General features: G+C 39.0%; 2 protein-coding genes across 9 annotated transcripts in view; one reads left to right on the top strand and one right to left on the bottom strand.

Moving 5' to 3' along the window:
• Positions 1 to 11,373, bottom strand: part of LOC105836176 (protein bric-a-brac 2) — a 456,038-nt gene extending 444,665 nt beyond the window's left edge. The window contains exons 1-2 of the mRNA XM_036286199.1: positions 11,246 to 11,373; positions 8,173 to 8,227 (exon numbers count right to left, since the gene is read on the bottom strand). The gene's annotated coding sequence lies outside the window, so the exon portion shown is untranslated. The remainder of the gene's footprint in view (positions 1 to 8,172; positions 8,228 to 11,245) is intronic.
• Positions 11,374 to 13,665: 2,292 nt separating this feature from the next.
• On the top strand, positions 13,666 to 23,297 carry LOC105829156 (MAGUK p55 subfamily member 7). 8 transcript variants are annotated; one of them, XM_036285566.1, is made up of 12 exons: positions 13,668 to 14,336; positions 14,480 to 14,556; positions 15,423 to 15,751; positions 16,253 to 16,384; positions 16,853 to 16,879; positions 18,220 to 18,387; positions 19,052 to 19,123; positions 19,196 to 19,320; positions 19,756 to 19,880; positions 20,427 to 20,729; positions 21,095 to 21,438; positions 22,011 to 23,297. In XM_036285566.1, exons 2-12 carry the CDS (start codon positions 14,514 to 14,516, stop codon positions 22,185 to 22,187), a joined length of 1,845 nt encoding a protein of 614 aa, XP_036141459.1. In that variant the 5' UTR covers positions 13,668 to 14,336; positions 14,480 to 14,513; the 3' UTR covers positions 22,188 to 23,297. The 8 variants fall into 8 exon arrangements, with proteins under 8 accessions (XP_012523275.1, XP_036141459.1, XP_036141463.1 ...); XM_036285570.1 differs by having other exon boundaries at positions 13,668 to 14,339; XM_012667822.3 differs by having other exon boundaries at positions 13,674 to 14,556; positions 15,465 to 15,751.
• The last annotated feature ends 2,252 nt before the right edge of the window (positions 23,298 to 25,549 follow it).

Here is a 25,549-nt window from a genome sequence, read left to right as displayed (position 1 = left end):
AATTTTATAGTTGTAGTCGCTACACCCAGCATACCGGGCTCGTGTTAATTCTATAGTGATTTGTTCAACAGGCTTGTATCGATTTTTCTTTTTTCTTTTTGCAAATACACAGAAGATATATCGACAAAATAAACATCTGTTTTACACTTCAGTAACAAGAGATTACCCTATCAGTTGTGTCGTTAATATAAATTTTAGCCTTGTTTAGAATAAGATTATCTAATGCTTACATAATCACCAGTGTAATGTTATACTGTGTTCTTCCAGCGAAACACCATTCAAGATAGAAGCTGTTTAAGAGAGATATTAAAAGAGAAAATCTGTTTTTTCATTTTGTTCTTCAAAATTGATTCAATGGTAATCAATAATGTATATGTCACATGTCAAAGTCTTACCAACAATTAAAAAATTTTATAAATTGTTCTATTATTATCGTACAAATATTATCGTTTAAAGGTGCAGAAATTGAGCATAATTCTCTTATTGGTTTAAAATTTCATTTATTGGTTGCTCTTGATTCTTACGTGAACTTTTACAGTACTAATTTGCAAATTTGATGAGAAAGTAGCATTACGAATTGAATAAAATTTTTTCGCGTATACGATAAAAATCCAATGAACTCTGATATTCGTTTACTTGGGTCCACTTATTCCTTAAAAAAAATTACTTATTTGAAACATAGCGTTGCTTTCGCTATGTAATAGTCAAACTTTTTTAGTCATAATTATCGTTGAAAGACATTCCTTCAAGCCAAAAGAACATAATATTCTATTGATGATTAATCAAGTACCGTATGAGTTTACTCTGAGGCCAAAATCCGTATAAAAAGAAAAACAAACGGTAATTTAATTTCTTATAAATAAAAAAAGAGTAGTGTATTTCTGAAGTGTTAACATTATTTTATTTCGATCTCTCTATATTTTTTATTTCAATATCCTAATCAAGTCGCAAAATGAAGCTTTCGATACGCCCGTACGACGCGTACGTCTCGAGTAATTTCGAAATTCGCAGATCGACTTTGCAAACACGAAGCCGTTCGATGCACATAATTACAGCGACCGCAAACGAGCATTCGCTGCCGTTTGCAATTCATTTACGTGCGGCCGCGTTCCTTTTCTTTTCTTTTCCCTCCCCCTCTTTACCTTTTTTCATTTCATTTCACGAACGGTAAACTCGTTCCGGATTAAATCACGCGGTTCTTATCGGCCTCGCGCGAGCCTCCATTCGTTTCCTTAGTTATCCTTATCGCGGCCCTGTTTCCACGAGCCGCGCCGCGGTATATTTTATCAACAGCGTCGGTACTCACAATGATTTTGAATAATACGCGCCGGCCCCCGCCGCATTTGTTGAACGTCCGAAGAATTCCGCTCGTATTGTCCGTCGCCGGAAACATCGCGAGTTGTCCCCTCTCCCCCTCCCTCCCCGTCGCGCTTCGCGGAAATAAATATCATTAACTGCGCGAAAATATTAAAACCTTTTAAAAATCTTTACCCCCCACCCCACTGGTGAAACTCGATCGTGCCTTACGCCGGCGAGAGTAATAATTTATCAGCGCTATAATTAAGTCATTACTCAGCCGACGATGGTTTTGTAAATTTTACATGATTAGAATTTCTCTCTCGTATCTTAAGGATGTCACGAGTTCTCCGCATTACTTCAGTTACCCCCCCCCCCCTCCCTCGCCCCGCTAGGAGAGATCGATTCCTAATTGATCAAGGCGTCCGTAGACACCCTCTATATAACTATTATGTATATTTTAGCGTCACACGTCGATTACCTTACGCTTGGTACGAAATGAGAAAATCATCGCTTCTGATTAAATCGCTCATTAGTCGACTGTAATTTTGGAAGCTCCACTTTTGTTGGAGTTTTCTGATAGATATGATTATTGTATAACATATTTCAACGTGACACATGAATTTCTTCGCGATTTCTATAGAAATGAGAAAATTACCGGCCCAAATAAAATTAGCCCTTAAATCTATCAGCCGTTAACTCGGGAGCCTCGCTTTCATCAATATTACCCGATGGTTATGATTATTGTATAATTCAACGTGACACGTCGCGATTCCTCCATGCTTTTACGCGAATAAGAAAATTATTATCGCGTCTTATTAAATCGTTCGCGAATCGAGTGTAATTTTGGGGATGCCGTTGGCACTTCCTTTAATAAAAACATGACTTTCTATTACTCATATATATGAGATCGTGTTCCTCCAGATAAGGATATAGAGACACCATTCTTTTTTTTTTTTTCTTTTCGGCCACGTAGAGTGGCAGCGGTTGTAAAGATAAAAGGTACGATTATGGCGATTGGCAAAAACTGAACGCCAGATAAGATGAACGACTTGTGAATAATGCGACTGGACGCTGATGAATAACGACGAGGGACTGACATGCCGGCATTAACCCCTCCTTCCTCCTTCACGCATTTTAACCGAGACGTGCGGTGTTAACCCTGTCGAGCTCACAATGCTCATTATAACCGGCATATCGCAGAAATAAAGCAAATCGCCTTCGTCCCGATTCGATATGACCGTAAAGGAGCAATTTTTTTCAAATAACAAATTTACACTAATAAGTAAGGCATAGAAGACGCACTAAAAGATAATTGCAATTACCGTAATTAAACTGCACTGTCAACTTTTGTAGTCATCTTCTAGTCTATGTATTTATATTTTGAACCAAGCAAATTATAATTATCAATTATTATTGAAATTATTATAATTTATATATTATAAAATGTTGCCGTAGGCAGTAGAAAATTATAAGCAGAAGATTATTTTATTACTAACATTATAATAGAAAGAGAGAGAGAGAGAAAGAGAGAGGGAGAGAGAATAATAAAAATGAATAAAAATGAATTAATCATAATTATTTTATCATGATTATAGTCAGAAATTATAATCAGAAAAAAACCAACGCTTTTTTCTCAATGCGGTATACAAATAAATTTATGGATTCCGACGGCAAATTATAAAATCGACAGTCGCAAGTAGTCTAACACAGATTTGCCGAGAATCCTGTCGGTGTTCGTAAAACCTCCTTTCCTCGGGAACTTTCAATATCGCCGGATCGCAAAGCCGGAGTGCAAGAGCGACTTGGCTGCGTGAAATTTAATTCTCGTGCAGATCGCACGTCCCGCCGGGGGATTTACGCCCGTGAGGCTTTGAACGGCGGCGAAACTCTTATCGTCGGCGTGTTGCGTCTATGTGAATTACGCGGCGAGTCGCTTTACGTCGCCGGCGACGAAGAACAACCGACGACGAAGGCAGAGACGGCACGCGAGCGAGTACCACCGGCCACGGCGTGGAATGGGGTGCGCGGAGGGGGAGGGCGGAGGGGGGGGGAGCGATAAGCGATTTATTGTTTTGTCATTCTACGCTCCAGATAGAGCTTGGAATGCGAACTTCATTACTTTGCCATTGTCGCGCGCCGATACGATGTACAAATCGCCGTGACCCCACCGATAATTCGCGACAACTCGTATGCCGCTAATCGTCGACGTAATCACCGGTATGTATTTCGCGAGCTCGGTATTAACCGATTATTTCAAACAGCGTGCATTCGCACCGCGCGCATCCGGACGGCGATCTCGACGAGACGATTTGGCATTTGCACTTCGGGCGTGTTGTACTTTGCTTACTAAAAGTGCAATCCGTAAATCAACCTGGAATTGTACGAAGATTGTTCTCTCGTACTTTTTCCAAAATTCGATTACGTGATACTTAATAATGTTGCCACGCGTTTTTGTTATTCGACGAGAAGAAATGAAGAGACCGTTTTTGTAAAGTAGTTATTGTAAATTTTTCGAAAAGTTGTATGTATACGTAGAGGAAAGTCATCGATGTTAGCATATTACTTTATATTTTTTTTCTTCGGGAGAATATTTCTTAAAAGTTAGAAATAAAACTTAAAAAATATAAACTGTGTCTTCTATTAGACGACGTAGCAGTTTTTATAACGCTATTTCATATTTTGTAATAATTTTCGCTTAATAAAAAATAAACGCGTGAAAAAATAAAGTACTAAAATTGACATAATAGACAACAATAAATTCAGACACGATTCCATATATATAATAGAGGATTTAATTAAACGAAGTAAATTAAGACAATTTTGTAATAAAACATATTTTCGTGCATTAAACAACAAAATTTATCGTGCGTAAAAGTATTATGCGTATTGTCATACAAATATATGTATTTTTAAGTGTTTCATTTATTCAGCTGTACACACTTCGAACTATGCAAAAACAATAGCATAATTTTTGCTAATGTAGCTTCCTAAGCGTGCCGATGCTTCAACAGACCTAACACGACCTCTTATTCGAAATATTTATATCGAAATAGTTATTTAATAAGTTAATTTTAGTTCTATTGTTAATGTACATAGTTTATGTTACGTGTATAGATTTTTAATACTGCAGTCTGATATAATAAAAAAATCATGTACCTATGTATATTTGCACATTTCATTTTATAGCAATTTAAAATAAGATATATCGCTACCATGTGCATGTTATTTATATTATATTGCTCTTGCAAAATTATTAAAAACAATTTATTTTTATTATATTTGTTTATTATATTACGTAAATAATAAAATTGTATGTGTGTGTGTGTGTATGTAAAATATTCTTCAATAAAAATAAAAATAAAAATTTATAGGAATGTAATATAAAACTTTTTGTATTGTAATATATAAAGATATAAATAGCTTACAATATTTTGTAACTGAAATCTCGATTAAACTCATACTATTTTAAATTTATACTATAAATTATATTGATTTTATAAATGTAAATGTTACCTGTAGTGTTTTCTGTACCAAATTTCAATACATTGGTTTCTAAATATACAAGTTATAACTTGTTTTCACTGAACAAATAAATTCGAATCTTTGAATAAAAGATAGATATGGATTTTGATAAGTAAAAGAAAAAAGAATTTACTGTGACGTGTGAGATTCATTTCTTCGATGCTGAGATGTAAAAAAATATCCCAGGTGACTATTTTCAGATTAAGTTTATAGAGCAAATCGAGTCCCTTCTTCTCACAAAAAAACTGAAAAAAATCAATTTTGTTGTGCTATATTTATCATATATTTTAATATAAAAAAATTATATAGAACGCAATAATAAAATGTATAATGACAAAAATTTATGTTATTTATAGATGTAATATAAAGAAAATCTTCATTAGTCCGCGAATTTCGATACTTTCGTCGGAGACCCAGAATTTCCTTTCGTTACTTCGGCGCAGAGTTACAGAGTTACTGTCGCTTTGCAGTATCATACGTTTACTCTTTTCCTGGATGCCTATTTAGCGATCGACAGAATAAACGGGAGTAAATTCCCAACGAAGGCGGGCGAAAATAAGTCGAGTTTTTAGCCCGAGACACACATTTCACTTCCCCGCGACCTACGACCCTGTTCGCGGGTCTCGTTGATAATTCTAGTTCGAGAGCCGACTCGCGTAAAACAGATAGGGCGAAATGTGTGCGACGAGCATCGACGGCGACAATCGACGGAAGCAGAGGAACTGCAGCACAAAGGGGGCCTCGGCGTCGTCGGAGGGAGAGGGGGGGAGGGCCCTTTTGCCATCTCGCGCTGGTCTTGCGGCCGCTCGCTCGCTCGCTCGCTCGCTCGCGTTGGCGAGCGAGCCCGATCGCGCGATAGCGTTGTCGGCGTGCGCGCGGGTGCCGGTTATTGGAAATAGCCCGGTCGATCTACCTCGCCGTGAAATACACACAAGTCTAGCGCGCGAGCCTACGTCATACCTTGGCGTGTGTACATTATTCATAGCCATCGGTGAAAAGGGCGCCAGCCGTATTACGTATGCCGCGGGTTATTATGCCCTCTAAATGTTTAATGTGTTTGCCTTCCTTCGCCGGCCACGGACGTGGCTTTATGTTTTAGTAAGTAAATTACTGTTTTTTTTTTATTAGTCCTCTACCGCGTTTATGTTGGTTCAATCGATTCACGGCTCTCTCTCTCTCTCTCTCTCTCTCTCTCTCTCTCGCGCGCGCGCGCGCGCTCGCGCGCTCTCTTCTCTCCCGCCCCCCTTGCCGCGTTCTTTCTCCCCTTTCTCTATATGCTGCGTGTACAGGTGTGTGTATGTGTGCGCGCGCGCTGCCGTGAATTTTTGTACCGGCGCTCGGCGAATATTTAATCGCCCTGTCTTATTCATTTTTAGTGCGTCGTACGCGCCTCCCTCCCCCACCCCAACCCCCTCTCGCCTCGAAATAAGGGCGGCCGCGCACAATGGCGTGCAATGAATTTCAAAGTTCGGCCCTCCTTTCACGGGCCCCGGCCGCACAATGGCGGAAGGAAATAGCGACGATTCGTAATTGTTTTGCAAGTGCCGTCTCGCCCGCTCTCGCCGAGGAAAAATTTCTGTGGCTCGCCCGTGAGATACGCTCTCGTAGTTATAACGATACGGCAACCCGCGCCTTCCCCCTCCCCTCTACTCTCCTCTCTGCCCCTCGCGAAGAGAAACCGAGGGCTCGCGAGAGGGACGGAAGGAGGGAGGGATGCGTAAAGTTTCTCGTCGACACCGGAAGTTCGTTATTTACAAAATTAATATCCGGCAGCTTTTCCTCGGACTTGCGTTAGTCGAAAGCCGGGGGTGAGGAGGAGGGGGGGGGGGGGTGCGGAGGAAAAGTGCTACGAGAGATGGGTGGGTTGCGCGGGCGGCGATATAGAAGTTGAAAAGGGGCGCGGGGAGGAGGAGGAGGAGGTCGTTAAAACCGCGATCGCAAAAACGCGCAATGCCGAAACGCGAAGCCGGGCGGAAAGTTTGGAATTTACTGCCTCGACATATTGGCTACGAAAGCACACGAAATTAAGGCTAGTAAAACACTCGGCTGACACGTGCCCAACCCCTGTACATCCCCCTGGCGTGCCTCGCTGTCCATCCCCTCCCCCCCCCTCCTCCTCCGCCACCCCCGTCCCTCTTGTATCTCGCGAGCGAAATGTTCGACTGGTCGGTCTCGGTCGGACTTGTCTTCCAGTGTTGGAAAAATTTTCGTGAAATATTTCCGACGAGACGTGCGCGCGGAAAAAGTCGCGGCGGCGCGGCCGACCGTTTCCGCTAATTCGCCTGAAAGGGCGCCAAAAATGTTTGCCCAGATCTCGATACGCTGCCGGGGCGGCGCTCGTCCGAGCGATGAAATAACGCGACACCATGTAAACGCGATTTAATTTTTCACACGACTGTGTGTCGCGCGAGTTTTTTATTTTTCGCCCGTCCGCAGAAGGGCCAGGGAAAGAGAAAGAGTGAGAGCAGGCAGAATGCAGCCTTTATTCGCGACGTACGAATGAACTCCGTTTCCGACGACGCGGCAGCGGAACGTCGATATTTTTGTTTGGATTTTAATATCGCGATATTTTCTATAGCAACGCCGGAAACGGACAGCGCATTTTTAACAATGAGTCGTGTTTTGCGTATAAATTTGATTTGCCGTACGTTTGAAAGTGTCTCTCTCTCTCTCTCTCTCTCTCTCTCTCTCTTTCTCATTCGATATATCGCCGGCACGGCACGGTACGCGCGCGCTTTGCAAATTTAATATTATCACTCGTCGCGCGCAAAAAACTATGTCAATCTATAATATCGAGAATTTCTTAAAATTTATTCTACTAATTCTGTAAAATCCCGCAATTATTCTTATCGATTCGTGGCTCCCGCCACGGCGATATCGTGCAATTTCGCGACGCGTAAAATAAATAAACGTCGAAAATCAAGTTGGAATTATTAATAATTGCGTTGTCTCCAAATTGCATTAATTATGGGCCGTTCCGATTTTTCGACGGAAACGCTTCTGATTCTGGACACGGAAGAGAGAGGCTGACGCACGTGCCAGCCGCGGGACCGATGGCGACATCTTTCAGCTGCAACGCGAGCTGCATTTCTGATTTCCGACTGTGTGTTGCGCGGTAACCGCAGACGATCAAACTATCGCAATCGATTTGCTAGTTTTCTCATCGATATATACGCACAAATGAGATACGAGAAAATGCGTGTCAGACGTGTGTACAAAACAAACGAATTGCATATAAAACTTGGTAGACAGACGTGAAATATATAATTGATGGCTAATAAAATAAATTGAAGAAAAAAAAACCAATACGGGTAAAAGCGAGGGAGAAAATAAATAAAATATCGGGCTTACCAAAACGATGAGTGAAAAAGAAGTGGGAGGTGCGAAAATGTGCGAGGAGGATCGTCTGCAACAATGGAAAAAGAAAACTTTGTAAATAAAAAATGCGAGGGAGCTTGAGAGATGTGCTTCAAGCAATCAACAACGGTTTATCGATCGTCGGGATGCATACGATTTATTTACAAATGTCACATATTACATTACAGCATCGTCGTAAAAAGTAAATGCAAAAATTCGCTATAAAAGGAAGAATGTATTTTCGTAATTTCGCTCTGTATTTTATCTACTAAAAACTTTCATCTATTTTCTATTATATATTTAAAAAACTAAACCTTAGAGAAAAGGCACAAGTTTCGGAAATAAATACAACTTTGATCTCGTCGTTATATTAGAAAATAAGAAAAATTAGCGGCATTCTTACTTTGTACCAATGACAATTGTAAAAAAATTTAAATTTACATTTAGTGAATCTACTGAGCATATCAGGAATTTTAAGATATTTATTCGAATTTTGTTAAAAAATTATCTAAGAATTTTCTAGAATTTTTCAAAAATTTTATTCTAAATTCTAAATACATAAAGATTAAAAATTTTTTTAATACAGTTTTAAAATAAATTTATTTTATTATATTTTTAAATGTTTCTTAAAACATTTATAAAGAAAAGCTATTTGGGTTTTTTAAATATTAAATTCGATATTACCACACATACTTAGAGTATCAAATATTAACAACGCACATTGCTAACTTTGAAAGATATATTATATCTTCTATTATCTTCTACTAGGTTTTTAATAAAACCTCACAAATCACAAGAGAATGTATGTAAATGTGATACGTTATATTAATAGCTAAACAATTTTGCATTACAAAGAAAAAAAATATTAAAGAAACCATTTAAATCAGAAAAAGAATTTAAATTTAAAAGTATAGTTTTCAAAATTTGCCTGAGCATACCAATAAAATCTCATAAAAATCCATAATAAAAAAGCTTTAAGGACAAAATTCACAAGTTTCCCGATTTTTCTTGATAATAAACATCTTAATAATTTTAAAAGATTCTCCAGCTAAGAAAAGTAAAAATAAAAATACGTGACAAATATATATTTTAATACAGGAATACTTTAGCTATCTTCATCTTTCAAATAAAAAATAATAAACAATTTTAATTATATACTACAAGCGTTGTTGATACGTTTTTATAGAGTGACATATTTAAAGAGATCATATAATGCATAAATTCACATTTTATCATAATTCTACACGGAAATAATACGCGCGACGATATTCTTAATTTCAAAAATATTTAAATTTAAATTTTATTTTTTTGTGTAAACATAATTTGTCAAAATTTTTATATTTTAATTGCGATTAAAAATTAAAATTCTCGTGTATAAAAAAAGACTCAATCTTAAAAAGTTATTTGAAAAAAACTGTATGTATGTGTAGTGATTAAGAAATCGGAAATATTCAGAAATATATTAATCATAAACATTCTGAAAATTCTTATATTAAAAAACTTGAAGAGAACCTGCTTAAATTAAAATTAATGCGCAAAACATAATGTTTTTCTCTTCTTGTCTCTACGTACACAAAATTGATGTGTGTTTATTTGTACCAATGTAGATTAAATTTAATTTAGATTTGACTTAATCTTTTTCCTGTGTGGTTGGGTCAATATTTTTTTAACTAAATTAAGTCAACAGTTTATAAAATTTTCTCTAAATAACAAAACAATTATATTATCAAATTATTAGTTAATTTGTAAATTAAATTTATATAAAATAACAAAAAAATATTTTTTACTTAGGAATAATTTTTTTCTTAGGAAAAAGTAAGTTGCAGTTTATATGCATATGTGTATCAATAAAATAACTAATTAAAATTAAAAATTAACTCATTTAAAATTAGCTAAGTTAAAAGTTTTTTAATTCTATTATTTCACTTTTTTAACTAATTACTATCCAACTATTTTTTTAACTCTTAGAAACTAGAAGAAAATGAAAAGTAAATTATAAATCAAAATTAGAATTAATTTACATTGATGAAAATAAACATACAAACACACACGCATACACACACAGAGCCACAAGTTATTAAAATACACGATATCTCATGATAAAAAATTAAAAGTACTTCTTAGCGTGAAATATTATCCCACTCTTTCGTGACTCGTACATACGATCTATTAGATTTAATCGGTGTACGTGAGAAAACCATTGAAATCTAATATTTATTAGAAGTCTTCATGATTTGCAAACGTACCGTTAATAATATAAGAACATTGAAACTAATAGAATAATAACAATTACGTTCGTTCGTTCGCCGTCGAAGTTACTCAGGCGAAAAGAAATAGAGAGAGAAAAAAAAACGAAAACAACACTCGATTCCTCGCGTGGAAATGTTTACGAGACGTCGCGAAATCACCGAGAGACGCGTTTTTCGTGATCAAAACAAGCAGAACCGGCGCGGCGGATTCGGATTTCTCGTACACACAAAGACCTCGCCGGGGGCGATCCCGACGATCTTTGTTCCGCAAAAACAGAAACTACTCTAGATGCGGCCCTGTGCTCCGGACTGGCGACCGACCGATCCTCTCGGGAACGTCGCGTCGCGGCGCGGCGCGGCGTGACGTTTCGTCGTCGCCGCCGCCGCCGCCGCCGCCGCCGTCGCCGTCGCGCTCACGTACATACTCATTCACTCACACACGCATTCACTCACGCACCCATACCCGGCTGCGGTCGCTCGCGCGCGCGCGCGCGCGCATCGCGACGCAACCACTTGTGGATCGCCCGGTCAGATCGACGACGTGCCCGCGTCGTCGCCGCGATTTTGCCGGTGTCGGCAGCGTCCGTTCGGCGATCGGCGACGAGGACGACGACGACGGACATCGGCGACGGACGATCGGCGCTCGCGCGCCAGAAAAGGTATTCGCGAAAATCGGCGGACGCCATGTGTGTATGTGTGTGCGTGCGTGCGTGTGTATGTCAAGCGCACGCCATGTCAAACACACACGGCATCGCACGGCGGTTTCGCGTGCGCGCGCGCGCGCGCTGCAGAAAGTAGAGTGAAACCGGCGGGCTTACCGAAACTCGGGGGATCGGCGGGGATCGGCGGGCCGTGCGTGGCGGCGCGGCGCGAAAACTCCGCGGGAAATCAAAAACGGGGTGGTACGGCCCCGCGGGTGCGGCGTGTGCGCCGAGACGTTTCGCGTACAGACAACTGCATGTATACACCGGCGACGGTGGCGCCGCGACGCGATGCGGCGCGACGCGACGCGGCGCGGCGCCGTCGTCGGTCGGTCGGTCGCCGCGATGCCCGCCAGGCGAGATTCGAGGAGAGTGTCTCTCCGCCTGCCATCGCCTTTTCTCTCTCTCTCTCTCTCTCTCTCTCTCTATATCTGTCTTCCCCCCCCCCCCTCGCGTCGCGCTTTGTCGCACGCATTGCCGTCTAGAGGAGAATTCGCGCGATTTTCAGCCTCGGCGAAAAATAGCGCGGGATTTTCGTTTTTTCTGAAAGTCTCGCTCGCTCATTGGTGGAACGTCGCGCGGATGCTTTTACGTTTTCATTCATGAAATGAAAAAAAAAAAGTAAGATTGATTGACTACAAGTTTTCCAGCGTATGTGTATAGACGGCGAGGAACGATAAATAGATGGATGAGAGATTGTATTCGGTGGAAATATGGTGGAATTGCGACCTTTGTCGGCACAACGAGGCCGATTCGATCGGACGTAATTGGATCATTTAATTTATTGAGGAATTAATTAATTTAATTGATATAATGCGATATTGTTTATTATCGATCAGCCCTGGATTGGATTACGTTTTAAGTTTTCAAATTGCCAATAGGTGGCGCCACGTATCCAATACGATAGCTCGCTGTGTAATTTTGCGAAGCTCGCGATTTAAAATGTGGCTTGAATTGCGATAATTAAATTCGAGGATATGCATGTTTTTTATGCTAATAAAACTGTTAATCTATAAACTTATAAATACATTTTCCGTTCTTTTTTCCAAAAGTCGATTGTTTCTTTGACATTTTTTAATGTTAAATTTTTGTAATTTTTAAAAAATAATTGATGTATCGTAAATTAACAGTGAGTCGATATCTCTCTTTTTATTTCCATGCAGATTTGCAAACAATTGTTAAAAATATTTTTCTTGATGTTTTGAAAAAATTTGTAAAGTTTTAACTTTATAGTTTTTATATCTTTTTTTTCTAATTGCGTTTGAAAGAGTTTTTAAAAAAGATTATACAAGTAATTATTACCAATAATTAAAAGCGAGAACTGTTTCAAAAATTTGATTCTATTTTACTTCGTATATGTATCCTGAAATATCTATGTTTTTTGCTACATCTTTATGCATTCAGAGTACATTCTGTTCTAATTATAATCCGATCCAATTGTGCGATTTTAAATGTTAAACTAGTTTGAACGATTTATATATTGTTTGTTTAATTTATAATATTATTTTCATAAAACATTTCTGTATTTGAGTTTATAAATATGAAATTATTAATCCGAATATATTTTATTCTCTAAATAATAGTCGGTTGATTTTCTATTTTATTCTATGCTTTCTGCATTTTCAAAAATTTTTGTATTTTTTTCTAGAGTATTGTATGTATAGAATATATTTCGTTACTTATATTGATTGATCGACTAATTCTCTCTTTATCTATATTTTTTGAAATTTCTGTATTTATGTCTTATTAGAGAAGTTTAGTATAATATTCCTGTAATTATCACAGGAAAACAATCACGCAGTTTTAATTCATTCAATTGATTATAAATTATTTTTATATTAATGTTTTTAAACGAAATTATTAATCCAAATACACTTTACGCTTCACACAAATGTCCTGTGTTAAAAAATTCAGTTTATTCTATTTTATTCTGCATCAATATTTTTTAATTTCTGTACTTCTCGTTGAGGTGCTTTGCATACAAAGGATACGTTCTGCTCTAATTACCGAACTAATCGATCGCGGTTTTGATCACATTGTTGGTTTAATCGACTTAATTGATTCTTGTATATCCAGACTATTTCTTGACGCGTATATTCTAAAAGTTACGGCTATTATAATGACGTTAAATGTTGAATATATAATTATTTTATAAAATTATAATATTTACGCTTACACACATTGACATTGACAACTTTAAAAAATGTTTGTTCGTAAAATTTACGAAAATTTGTAGAATAAAATATATTCGGATTAATAATTTCATATTTATAAACCCAAATACAGAAATGTTTTATCAAAAGTTATATTATAAAGTAAACAAGCAATATATAAATTGTTTAAACTCGTTTAACATAAAAAATTACGAATCAAGTAAAATCATTTTAATCTCAAACGATCCGTAATTGGGACATCTTATTCATCCATAAATTATAAGTTACGCTCGAATCGGGAGCAAGATGAAAATCAGTTCGGCACCCGACCCATATGGCTCTCGACCGTCGCCGTCCCTGCGCCGAAGCACGGTGAGATAGGGTCGAGTTTCGACGGGAATTGTCCGTCTCTTTTCATCGCCCACGCAGGGCCACGCGGTCGAAGCGAGACGGAGCAACGAGGCTGTCGGGCGAGTCGGAAACGGGGAGCAGCGGCCCTATATGCGAAGGGTGCGCGGGGCGCATTGTTCGCGGCGCCTTTCAACATGGCACCGTCGTTACCGCTGCGTCGGAGAAACGCTGCGAGGAGGAACGCGCGAGCCTCGTCGGGGGTGCACTAGTGCCGAACAGATCGAACGGTGGAGAGGAGGACGCGCGCTCCTCGGCCGCGTGAGCGCGTGAGAGTGCGTCGTCTTCGGAGTGCGCGTCGGGTTTCGCAGCGGGACTCTCGTGCGGATCGGGAACGCGCGGGAGAGGGAAAGAGAAGGAAAGAGAGAGAGAGAGAGAGAAAGAACGAGAGAGAGAGAGAGAAGGAGAGGGCAGGAAAAGGAGAGGACAGCGAGCCATGTCGAGGAATCGCACGGGGCAGGGACGGCAGGCCAATCCGGTGGCGGTCATCCTACCCCGTGTCGAGTGACAGGCTTGCTTACGTAACGGACGTATTCTCGCTATGATAACGACACTCCGGACGGCGCGAACGCGACACGTCGACGCGAGAAAGCGGCTACAGCATCAGCAGCAGCAGCAGCGGAGCAGCATCGTCGCCGGGAGGTGGACCGTCGACGCGGCGGCGACGGCGCAGCGCGCGACCCCGACAGAAATACGCCGACCCGGATCCCGCTATCGCCGTCTCTGATACCCGTCGCTTAAACGGACGCCGAGCGTCGCGACGCCCACGTCGTCGTCGTCGCCGCCGCCGCCGCCGCGTCTGATCGGGGTGCCGAGTGCGAATTATGACCGCGGCGATCGTCATGGAAAACGTTAACTGGGACCCCGGTAAGTCCGACGAAGTTGCGATACGATATTGAGAGCGTCGTCGGAAGGACGTGTTCTCTCTCACGTGTTCGCCTTTTCACGAGATCGAGATAAGGGACGGTGGTGTCTCGCGGCAGAGAGGGTGACGGTTTCGAGGAAGTTGACTATTGCGGCGGCGTGTCGAGATAAGGCCTGCCCGTTGTCTCCCGTGCGAGGGACGAGAGTTATTGGAGCAAGTTGCGGAGCATAATCCGATACGCGACTGAATACTCTTCAAAGACATATTAATAAAACGTAGAGCGCGAGTGTTGTACGTTATAAATATAGAGCGAGGGTAAACCCGAGAGAGAGAGAGAGCGAGTAAATAAACGCGACTATATACGAGTAATAATGAGATGTTTCTGAATAAAATCCCGCGGTGCGACGGCGTCAATGGATGTTTCCAGTCGCAATCGCACATTTCCGCGTGTGTTCCAATTTGCTAGAGTGGAAAGGGGGGGGTCTCTCGGGCCGAGTGATCCGCGTTTAAAAATGAAATGAATATCGATCGGCGCGCAAATGTCACGAGAAATCCTTGTCTACGACTTGAAATAATTATAGATTTTTATAGGAGACAGAGTTCATTACACCACTTCCAATTTTAGTACTTCCACGTTTAAATATGGAGAGCATAATTAGCATCATTCGATTCTAATAATAAACCCTTATACTTTATGCTGGTCAGGCTTACGTAAAGGGAAGTGTAGTAGAAAAAAAAAGTAACGGAAGAGTTTGAACGAAAAAGTGAACGGTTTCAAAGTTGCTCCGTTTTTAATTTATTTTACGAATCGAAAGTTGAATCTAATGCCGTCTAACAGCGAACTTTTATATTTTTGTTGATCTGACAGTTAGACAGAGTCGAATAGTCCTCACTTGTCCACTTCTTCCAGCGTTGTCCAAGTTGCTGAACTCGCTGCAGGAGAACAAGTCGGAAATACCCAGCTGCACAGAGGAGGAATTTGGATTTCTCAGCGAGCTGCTGCAGTCCAAAGAACTGAATGCCCTGGTGAACGTTCACAACAAGATCCTAAGCAATATCAAGAATGACAAATTCTTTCCCGTGCTCTCGAACTCGATGGACATTGATGCCGAGATCCTTGATATGCTGGCAACCAAAACGCACATCTCGCCCGAATGCAAGGAGCTATTTCACCTGCTGCAGAAACCGCACATCCAGGTAATCATAGCGACGGATACAAATATACTTTGCTTTATTTGTCTTTTTTTTAATCACAAATACAAAAGAGAATTGACAATTAGGAGGAATATTTTACATTTTATTTTGCTGCAACAAGATAGGCAGAAAGAAAACTGTAAAAAAAAACATGTATATATACGTTTTCTCCGAAGGAATAATTTGACAGGCTGATATTATTTGTCTTTTAATTTTAATGTTTATACGACAGCTATTCTCTAAGATGATTCATCACTTTATTTTTTTTACTCAATGCAGACTGTATAATAAATAAGTTTGAACTATATAAAGTAACTAGTTACTTTTCCACCTTGTATATATGTTTATTTTATTTAAATTTCTTTTTGTCTTTCCTGCCACGCCAGAGTAAAATGTGAAATATTCTTTTCAACTGTCACTTCTTTTTCCTCTTTGTAATTTAATGACTTCACGAAGAAATCGATATTTTTGCGAATATATTCCAACGACTTTTTTTTACCGAAGGGTCTCCTCTGCGCCCACGATGCGGTGGCGCAAAAGGACTATCATCCAAGGCTACCAGAAATCCCATTGGAGGTGGACGAGGATGAGGAAACGGTGAAGATCGTCCAGCTGGTGAAGTCGAACGAGCCCCTGGTACGTCAGATCGACCGTTGAGGTCGGCATTTGCAATAACGGTGTCTTTCCGAGCGTTTTTCATTCGATTAACCCAAGAGTATGAGCAAAAGCGTAAGAGGAAGAGGAAGCTTAATTGTCGATCAAGTAGCAGCATCCGAGTGTGTGCGCGTTTACGTTTTTGAAAAAGCTGTAGGAAAAAAAGGGGCAGGGAGGGGGGGTGGGGTAGATTACCTTTTTTTGCCAGTGCGTTAAAAGATTCGTTTTTCCGCCTACACATGATTGTATATGTACGCGTCGACTTGCATGAGACGCGAAGAAAAGAGCTCCTCGGTACTGGCGTAGGCGAGTCACGTATCTGCGTAGTTTTGTTAATACCGTGTGAGAGAATAACCCCCCGAGAAAGAAAGAGTAGCCTCACGAGCGTGAAGAAAAAGAGTCAAAACCAAGTAATCACGTGTTTCTTTCATCGTCAAACTTGCTTCGAAGGGCGAGGCCGGCGTTGAACCGATCGTGGTAAGTCGCCTGAATGCCGTAGAACATGTGCTGAGCACCCGTCACATGAACACCTGATTTAACGTCGTATGAAACTGCCCTGTACCGTTCATTCATTTCGTTTCGTCGTCCGCTTCAGTGTCGGGATTGAAACCGGTGGAATTTTGTCGCGGGCAGCTTCCGTTGGACGGACGAGAAAACGGAAACTCTGCGAGCACATCCAGAAGGATTAGCCTCAACGTTCAGTCAGAATTAAACCGGTTTTCAATCCCTGTTTTAGCATAGAGTTCACTAAATCAATTCCCTTCCTCGTGCTGCGATCACAAGACATAAATTCAGCATTGTAAATGAAGCGTTGTCGTTGTCCTTTCCTTCCCCGCACAAGTTTGTTTTTTATTTTGCTGTTTGCTTCTGTTGCGTCCATTGCATACGTTAATGTTTGAGTTGTTCCTTTTACGTTTTGTTGCCTTGTAAATAAAATCTGTTGCACCACTATATTTGTACTGTTATTGTCCCGCATGACTGTGTTTTAAGTTTCCGCGAAAGTGCAGTTACCTCTTGGCGAGCATTTCGCTTGAAGAAATACGCCCGAATTAAATATTCTGCATAAGTTCAAGTACATAAAGTTCAGATGGCACAAATGCAACTACAAATGTAATCTGTAAACTGTAATTTCACGTTTTTTTTCTCTTCGAGCGATATGTAGCATTATGAGTGACTGCATTTTATTATATGTGTTTCTCGAGAGACAATTCAATGTTTGTTACGTTTATTTCGATAATCGTTAGAAAGACTCATTTCCGTTTATTTCGAGAAATATACGGAGCTAAGAAAGCATCCTAAGTAACATGAAACTCCAAAAGGCGACTTAAAAAACATTTGTCACAGATAATTGATAACTGAAAGGTCAAACAACATTTTAGATCTATCTACACTAGATATAGTAAGAGCCTTAAGCTGTAAGAAAGCCGTAAGAAATTGACCAATTACAATAAAATATAAAAAGAACAATCAACCTTAATTGATTAATTTCTCTCGACATAAGGGTTATTAAACTTATTAGACGAGCCATGTCTTTATAACATTCCTTTTGGACATTCGTGTTAAATTGGCGCGCAACGATCGTCTATTTCCGTGCGCATTTTTCAATGACTCCGATTGATCGTGGCACGGAAATCGCCGTGCGTTCGCTGATCTTACAATTACAAACATAATCGCGTTCCGCGTCTGCCTTTCCACATTTCTTTATTTTTTTATCCATTTTTTTTTTTTAAGAAGAGAAAGAAAAGGCGCTCCCTAGTACGCGTTCGCGCGCGAGATGTCACGCAATGACAATACTAGACTTTACACCTTCACATTAGGGGGCGACCATAAAGACCTGCGAGGAGACCGGCAAGATCGTGATCGCGCGGATAATGCACGGCGGCGCGGCTGACCGGTCCGGTCTCATCCACGTCGGCGACGAGGTCTGCGAGGTCAACGGTATCAGCGTCGAGGGGAAGACACCCAGTTTTGTTCTGCACATTTTGGTAGGCTAAACATTTTCTCAGCTCGTCACTATGGCAAATATAGCAAATAAAAAAGCAGTGGAAAAAGTACATATTTTATCCGAATTTTTAGGGCCACAAGTAAATTAGAGTCTGCCGTATTTAAAGAATATTTTAAATTATATTAATTTTTTATTATAAGATAATGTATATTTAATGCATGTTATTTTGAAGAGATTATGATCAGAAGCTATACGAAATTCGTTGAAATTTTAAAACTTCTTTTAAAAAAAGTCTTCAAGGAAACTTCAGATTTCTTTCTGGTTTCCACTTAATTCTGAAATGCCACTTATATGTTTTCCATATCACGCTTTTTAATATATACTTTATAACTACTTTTTTTATGTCTGGGTTACAAGAGATATAATAATTAAATTAACATTATTTTATATTTATTTATATAAAGATCTTATTAAGTGTTATTAAACTAGCAACATTTTAATAATTTAAATTAAAAAAAAACTGAACTGAACTTGTGAGTTAGTATTTGAATGAAAACTCATCCACAGTAGCACTCCAGGATTTTCAGATTTAAACATTCCGTTACTGACATGGTAAAATATCGTACATTGATCGCATATCTCTCTTTTGACTTTTAAATAAGCAGATCGTCGCTGTTTAAAACATTTACTTTGATCTTTTCCAGCAAAATTCTGAAGGGACAATCACTTTTAAAATAGTGCCCGCGGACAGCAAAAGTGGTGTCCGAGAGAGCAAGGTAAAATTTAATAGTCGCAATAACAATTGCAATAGTTCTTTACGATATAAAACTAATTAAATATGTATTTAGGTTCGCGTGAAAGCACACTTTTCGTATGTAGCGGCCGATGATCCTTACATTCCCTGTAGGGAAGCCGGATTAGATTTTGTTAAGGGTGACGTCTTGCATATTGTCAGTCAAGATGACGCCTATTGGTAAGATAAAGCAACTATTATATACAGGGGTTTCGGCAACAAGTGAGAGAAAATTTAAAGAGATTATAAAATAAAATAAAAATTAAGAAAAAAATTTGCGAGCAAGGCTTTGTTTTTCAATTATCAATATTTGTATGTACTTTTTTACCTAAATATATTTGAATATTTAGAATTACAAAATTAAGAACAACAAAATTTTGGTGGATATTTTATTGTTTTTAATTGTAATATTGAAATATTTATGTGCTTTAGTCATTTCGGCTATATGAATATTTGAGTATTTAATTTTAAAAACCTTAAATGTTTTGTTATATTTGATTTTTTGGTTTTAACATTAATATTTTTCGTTAAAATTTCTTCCACTTATTGCCGAGCCTTCTACATAATTTGAATTCATTTACGACAAATTTATAATAACGTTGATTTTAAATATAGGTGGCAAGCCAGGCGAGAAGGTGATCGAAATATGAGGGCAGGTTTGATTCCTAGCAGAGCTCTGCAAGAACGCAGGATTCTCCTCGAAAGGAAAGAAAAGGAGAAGACAGACGAAGACAATATAAGTATGTTAATGGATTTGCTCGTTCAATTAAATAACTTGCTTGTTTTGATCTCATTTCGCAATCATTCATTTCATTAAGTCACACACAAGATCATCAAGTGTTCTTCATGTTTTCAATGTTTATTGTTTAGCAGCAGATTTTTATCAATCAATGTTGCACGAAATCCACAATTACTGAAGTAGATGATCGGAGTATATTGGCAGGAGTATATTTTGCGCGTTCAGTTACTTTGTACATGTCTACCAGAATTTTTTAAAAGTATACTTGATAAACTGGAAGAATTTTAGATTAAATGGGAAATTGTCAGTATCCTCCGAGAACGCTCCGTTTCAAAGCTGGTGTTGTTAAGAGTGCTTGACACTAATATTGGCGTAAAAGTAGCGATGCGTAATGAATTGTTCGTCAATGACCACCTCAAGGGTGGTCAATCGGTTGAGTGCGCAGGGTAGAGTTTGCGACCGAGGTGGTTACCCGTTAATTCGGTAAGCTAATCTCGGCTGAGCTTCTTTAACGATTGGATGGCCTGACGACATAACCGTCGGTTAGGCATATGTTCTGTTCCAGTGCCTTTGCCCACATTGTGCCCCCGTCCCAGTACCTCTTTGCACGCCTCGCCAACAAAGTGCAACTTGCAGGGAACTAAAACTAAAAAAATCATGTATGACGCTGCAGAGAACGACGACTTCGATCGGGAAGAGGTACCGACCTACGAAGAGGTCGCAAAACTCTACCCCAGGCCGGGCCTGTACCGGCCGGTGGTTCTCATCGGGCCACCGGGTGTCGGCAGGAACGAGCTGAAGAGGCGGCTCATGGAGACTGAACCTGGAAAGTATAGCACTCCTATCCCCTGTAAGTTTATCAAAAAACTATTATTATAAACTTCTTAGTCGAGATAAAAATTGAGATAATAAGAGAACGATTAGCTGAAAGGAAAATTAAATTTACAAATATTGTTAACTAAAAACGGAAGAATTATTATATCTAGTAAATCTGAAGAATCTTAATAATGACAAATTTATTATATTAATACCAGTGATTTGTAAAATAAGAGAATTGAATAAAATGTGTCATTAAATTTATCAAAAAAGATCATAATAATTTACAATATATTTCAAAAAATATAAAAAGTTTACGTAGTAAAAGTATTCAATTTAATCTATCAATCTAATTCTTTATAAACAAAATAATCCTTTTATTTTATTATGTACGTCTAGATACGTCTAGGCCACCGCGACCAGGCGAAGTAAACGGCAAGGAGTACCACTTTGTTTCTCGAAAGAATATGGAGGAGGATATCGAGAGTGGAAAGTTTATCGAGCATGGCGAGTACAAGGGAAATTTATACGGCACCACTTCCGAAAGTGTCAGCTCGCTTGTCGATGCCGGATACGTGTGCCTCCTGAGTCCTCACTATCAAGCTCTCAAGATGCTAAGGACACCGCAACTGAGGCCATACGTCATATATGTGAAACCGCCGACGTTTGAGGTGTTGAAGGAGACCAGAAACAAGGCTCGAGCGATGTCGACTTTTGACGAGAACAATTCTCGAGGCTTCACGGCAAGTTGGAAATTTTATATTTACATAGAAACGCGACAAAAATCACTGCTATTTTTATTCTAAATTAATTTTTTCTTAGATCAGATATCTCTTTTGCTTCCTATATTTTAATATATAATAATAAATATTTTTAATATATTTAGTGTATTTAGTCTAATAAGTAAACCTATCTCTTTATTGCCAGATTTATTGAAATTCCGTACATTTGTAAAATAGTAAAAAATAATAGAGACGTATTTTTTATTCACAATGAATCATATTTAAAGAATCAGAAATCAGCTCTCGAAAAATTGGTTAAATTTTTGTTATTTGTTTACAATTTCTGGATAATGTATTGTGACAATGTAATATGTATATAAATGTTCAAAATGTATAAAATTTCGAAATCTGTAAAAAATTAACTCTTTATATAACCGAAATATAAATGTTTAGTCAATTTTAAGGGTTGATTTCACTCCTTTAACAATTGGTTGCTGAAAAAAATATCTATTGTTTTATTATTCTGTACTAATCGATAAATATAATAATTTGGAATTATGCTTTATCATTAATTATTTTATACTTTATTTCAGGATGAGGAATTTGAGGAGATCCTGCACAGCGCGGAAAGGATAGAGTTCTTATATTCTCATATTTTCGACGAAGTGATTGTGAACGCTGATCTTTCCATGGCATTGGAGCAACTAATTAATGCGATTCATCGAGTGATGTCCGAGCCGCTTTGGGTACCAGCCTCGTGGGTTCAGTAAAATGACGGTCTTGAAGGTTCGAGGAACAAAAAAAAACGGGTGAACAGCGGAAGAGGAGAGGGGGGAGGGGGGGAGTTGAGATTGCCCGTCGCGGTTTTACGACACTGAGCGTTTCTCATAACACTTTCTCGTTTCGACGACACTTTAGCTCTGCATCCGCGAGAGAGACGGAATTTTCCTCGAAGAACACGTGTCCTTTCTCTCCTCTATCGTCTCACGAATTGCAACTTACCACCTAGAACGTTATTGCGCCTTTACACTCGTAGAAATTTCTTACCTCGTGAGTCTATGTCCGTTTTGAAAACGAATTAAAATGAAATTTTCTATTGTCGGATGCGCCGTCGGTCGACGGTTTTGCCGGTTTGCGCGTGACGATCGCGAAACGAACGCGACACACGATCCTCCTCGACTAGATTAAATAGCTAAATATAAAATGTTGAAGTAATCTCGAAGATACGCTCCAAGTGGTTCAAAATCGTCCAAATCCCACAGTTCTTGTTTGCCGGGTAACTTATCAGACATTTCTCAGCGATTTGCTCCGCGTATTCTTAATCTTAGAACCCTTACTGCCAAAGGTTTCATCAGCGGGATTGCGGGAGAGCTCGTATCGCGCGATCTAAAAGGGAAGCGATGTGAATCCTCTGATCTCGTCGCGAATCTCCTCTGTACGTCCTGTCGACACGTTCGTGAAATTCCAGTTTTGATTGTGAAAACCACACGGGAGTCTCGCATACCTTGGGGATCAACGTAATTCACGAAATGTTACCTTAACTGTGCCGAGGTTGCTTCGAAAGCTTTAAGCTACATCAAAACCGGGAGAGTCACTACCGTGGACGATCTTTGATCTCGATTGTTGTTAATTGTTGCCAAATAAGTATTGTACCTAGAACGCGACCGAAACGATCGCTTCACTGTATTTAACTGGTTTTTCCAACTCGGTCAGCATTACCACGATATATTGCTATTTTATTTTATTTTTTTCCATGACAAAATGAGATGCCAATGAAAGGAAGAAGATGTACACTCTATCAAGTTGGCGTTGCATAAACTCACCCTTGATGTAAACTCTATATATGTTATCTATATGAAATATACGATTAAACTTTGAACGTGTAATTGAAATATCTCCATCCCCTTTTGTGTCCTATATATGTATGTATAATCCGATACAAAGAGGAGAATTTAATTATGTTTAATTAACACATTTAATCGACATATTGCAGTGTACGCGTAACGTAATACACCATCCGTAACTCGGGTAACAAGATGTCATTTTCACATCATTAGTCATTTTAAATAATTGACGTCATGTTACCTATTTAAGAGATGTGTGGTGTGTGTGTGGTGTGTGTGTGTGTGTGTGTGTGTAATAATAATATAATTTTTTAAATCAATTAATCCTTTATTTATTCTTTCTACGACAATATATTTATAACGTCACACCTATTGCAAATTATTATCTAATTATTCTAATTGATTTAGATAGTTAATCAATCAATGACGTCATTTTACCGTCGCATTTGTCAATTATTCTGTTTATTTAATTTAGAATAAATACAAATTTAGTTTTTAAAGAAAATGATTCTAATTTTATTTTTACAACAACATCAAATTAAAAAATTCTTGAGTTTGAAATTATAATTTTATAATTAATTATATTGTGTATAAAAATCAAGTAAAAAATGCAGTTTAATTTTATTTATGAAAAAATATATTTAACTACATATTTTTATATTTTTTTACAACATCCATTGAACTGTCTCTCACATATCTCTTTTAAAATTCTACAAACATTTATGAACCCATTTACTCGAATTTTCAGTTCTCGTGTGATCATAGAAGTCAAGTAACGTGATGGTCGTTCTGGCTTGTATTGCTTGGGAAAAATTCAAGTAGCACAGTGTCGTATATTTTGATTGACATATATTAGTATTACCAACAGTGTAACTTTCATATCCGCTGCTTTTCATTCGGGTTCACTGTTTTCTATTTTGCACTTTTAAAAAATAAAAAATGAACAACCAATAGAAAACGGAGAAAACTTATTTATACATAAAAATTAAAATATATTAAGTAAATGTTAAATACTATTTGTTTTTTATATATTTGTTATACAAAAAAATATTTATTTTACATGTATTTTTTTGTAGATGTATCTTTAAAAAAAATATTTCTATTACTATTTCTCAGCACTAGACGCGTTACGTTACTTGCGACAAATTCACGTCATTTTTATGACGTTATTCTAAAAATCACATTCGTCATAAGAATTCATGACGTCGAATGGATGATACTTTGCTACCTGGAAACATATTATGCAGCATACGTTCTCGTGTCTTCTGATAACTCAAGCGGATCATAACTATCAGCTCTGAAATATTATACCTAGAAAAATGTCTTCCGAGAAGCTTCACGCCTGCTAAATAAAATAGAGGAGGCCTTCGCGCGAGCTCGTTGATAGACAGCTGACATGTTTCACGTGCCTTAATTTCGCGCAGCAATTTCTTTCTGCGTTCATTACTTCCAAGGTCAGTGTCAAATGAGCGACGGGCTGACCCGAAAACAAAAAAAAAAAAAGATTACGCGTATACGAAAGCTTCGTGTAGAAATAGGTGGCCTAGGCACAGTTGTGGCGTGGTAGACTTCCCGAAACGCGCAGTTGTAACACGCAGCTTGCCGGAGACACGCGCTTGTTCGATGCTTGTCTAAAAAAAAAATTTTAGAAAAAAAAAAAAAAACAATCACGATAGAACCGCTCAGTCGGCTGTTTCGTCGACAGCCGAGGACGATCTTGAAGTTCTATATTCGCAGTTTCGAATTAACGGAAATAATAATCTACAGCGAGGAAACCTAAATCCTTTCATCGATCGAGAAACGTAAAAATGTTCCCTCATGAATGCAGATGCTGACCGTCGGCCGTTCCTCCCGGAGTTAATTAATGTACCGTCCCCGTTTACTTTCGGTCGGGAGGAGCACCGGAGGAGCCGTTAATGAGCAATCCGTGTCAAAACTGCGACTCGCACTTTAACCAGCGGGGGGGGGGGGGGGAACTCCTAATAGCCCGTCACGAGCAGGCACGGAAACCACTTTGCTCTTCGCGCCAACGACTTCCTCTCGAAATTACGAGAAGCTCCTTCATTGGGAGCGCCTGCAAATATTGATTCTCGGACGCGCGGGCTTTATTTCGCGTGCGCTCACGTGTGAAATATACAATATACGTATGTACACATGTATGTATATATACACGGACCCGACGCCGTGTCAGAGATTTCAGAAATTCTCGGCCAACTTTTCGCGCATGCATTAAACCGCCGTGTTACCTCGCGCGCGCGTGATGCAATCTCCTCAAGATCATCGCATGC

Source organism: Monomorium pharaonis, chromosome 1 (assembly GCF_013373865.1).
Source record: "Monomorium pharaonis isolate MP-MQ-018 chromosome 1, ASM1337386v2, whole genome shotgun sequence".
NCBI lineage: Eukaryota > Metazoa > Arthropoda > Insecta > Hymenoptera > Formicidae > Monomorium > Monomorium pharaonis.
Note: the sequence above shows the minus strand (reverse complement) of the source record. Positions and strands in the feature narration are given on the sequence as shown.

Coding starts and splice junctions, on each gene's coding strand:
- LOC105829156 (XM_036285566.1), top strand. CDS start 14,514: ATGACCGCGGCGATCGTCATGGAAAACGTTAACTGGGACCCCG. Junction 16,880..18,219: donor CCGGCGTTGAACCGATCGTG/GTAAGTCGCCTG, acceptor CCTTCACATTAG/GGGGCGACCATAAAGACCTG. Junction 19,881..20,426: donor GACAGACGAAGACAATATAA/GTATGTTAATGG, acceptor ACCGTCGGTTAG/GCATATGTTCTGTTCCAGTG.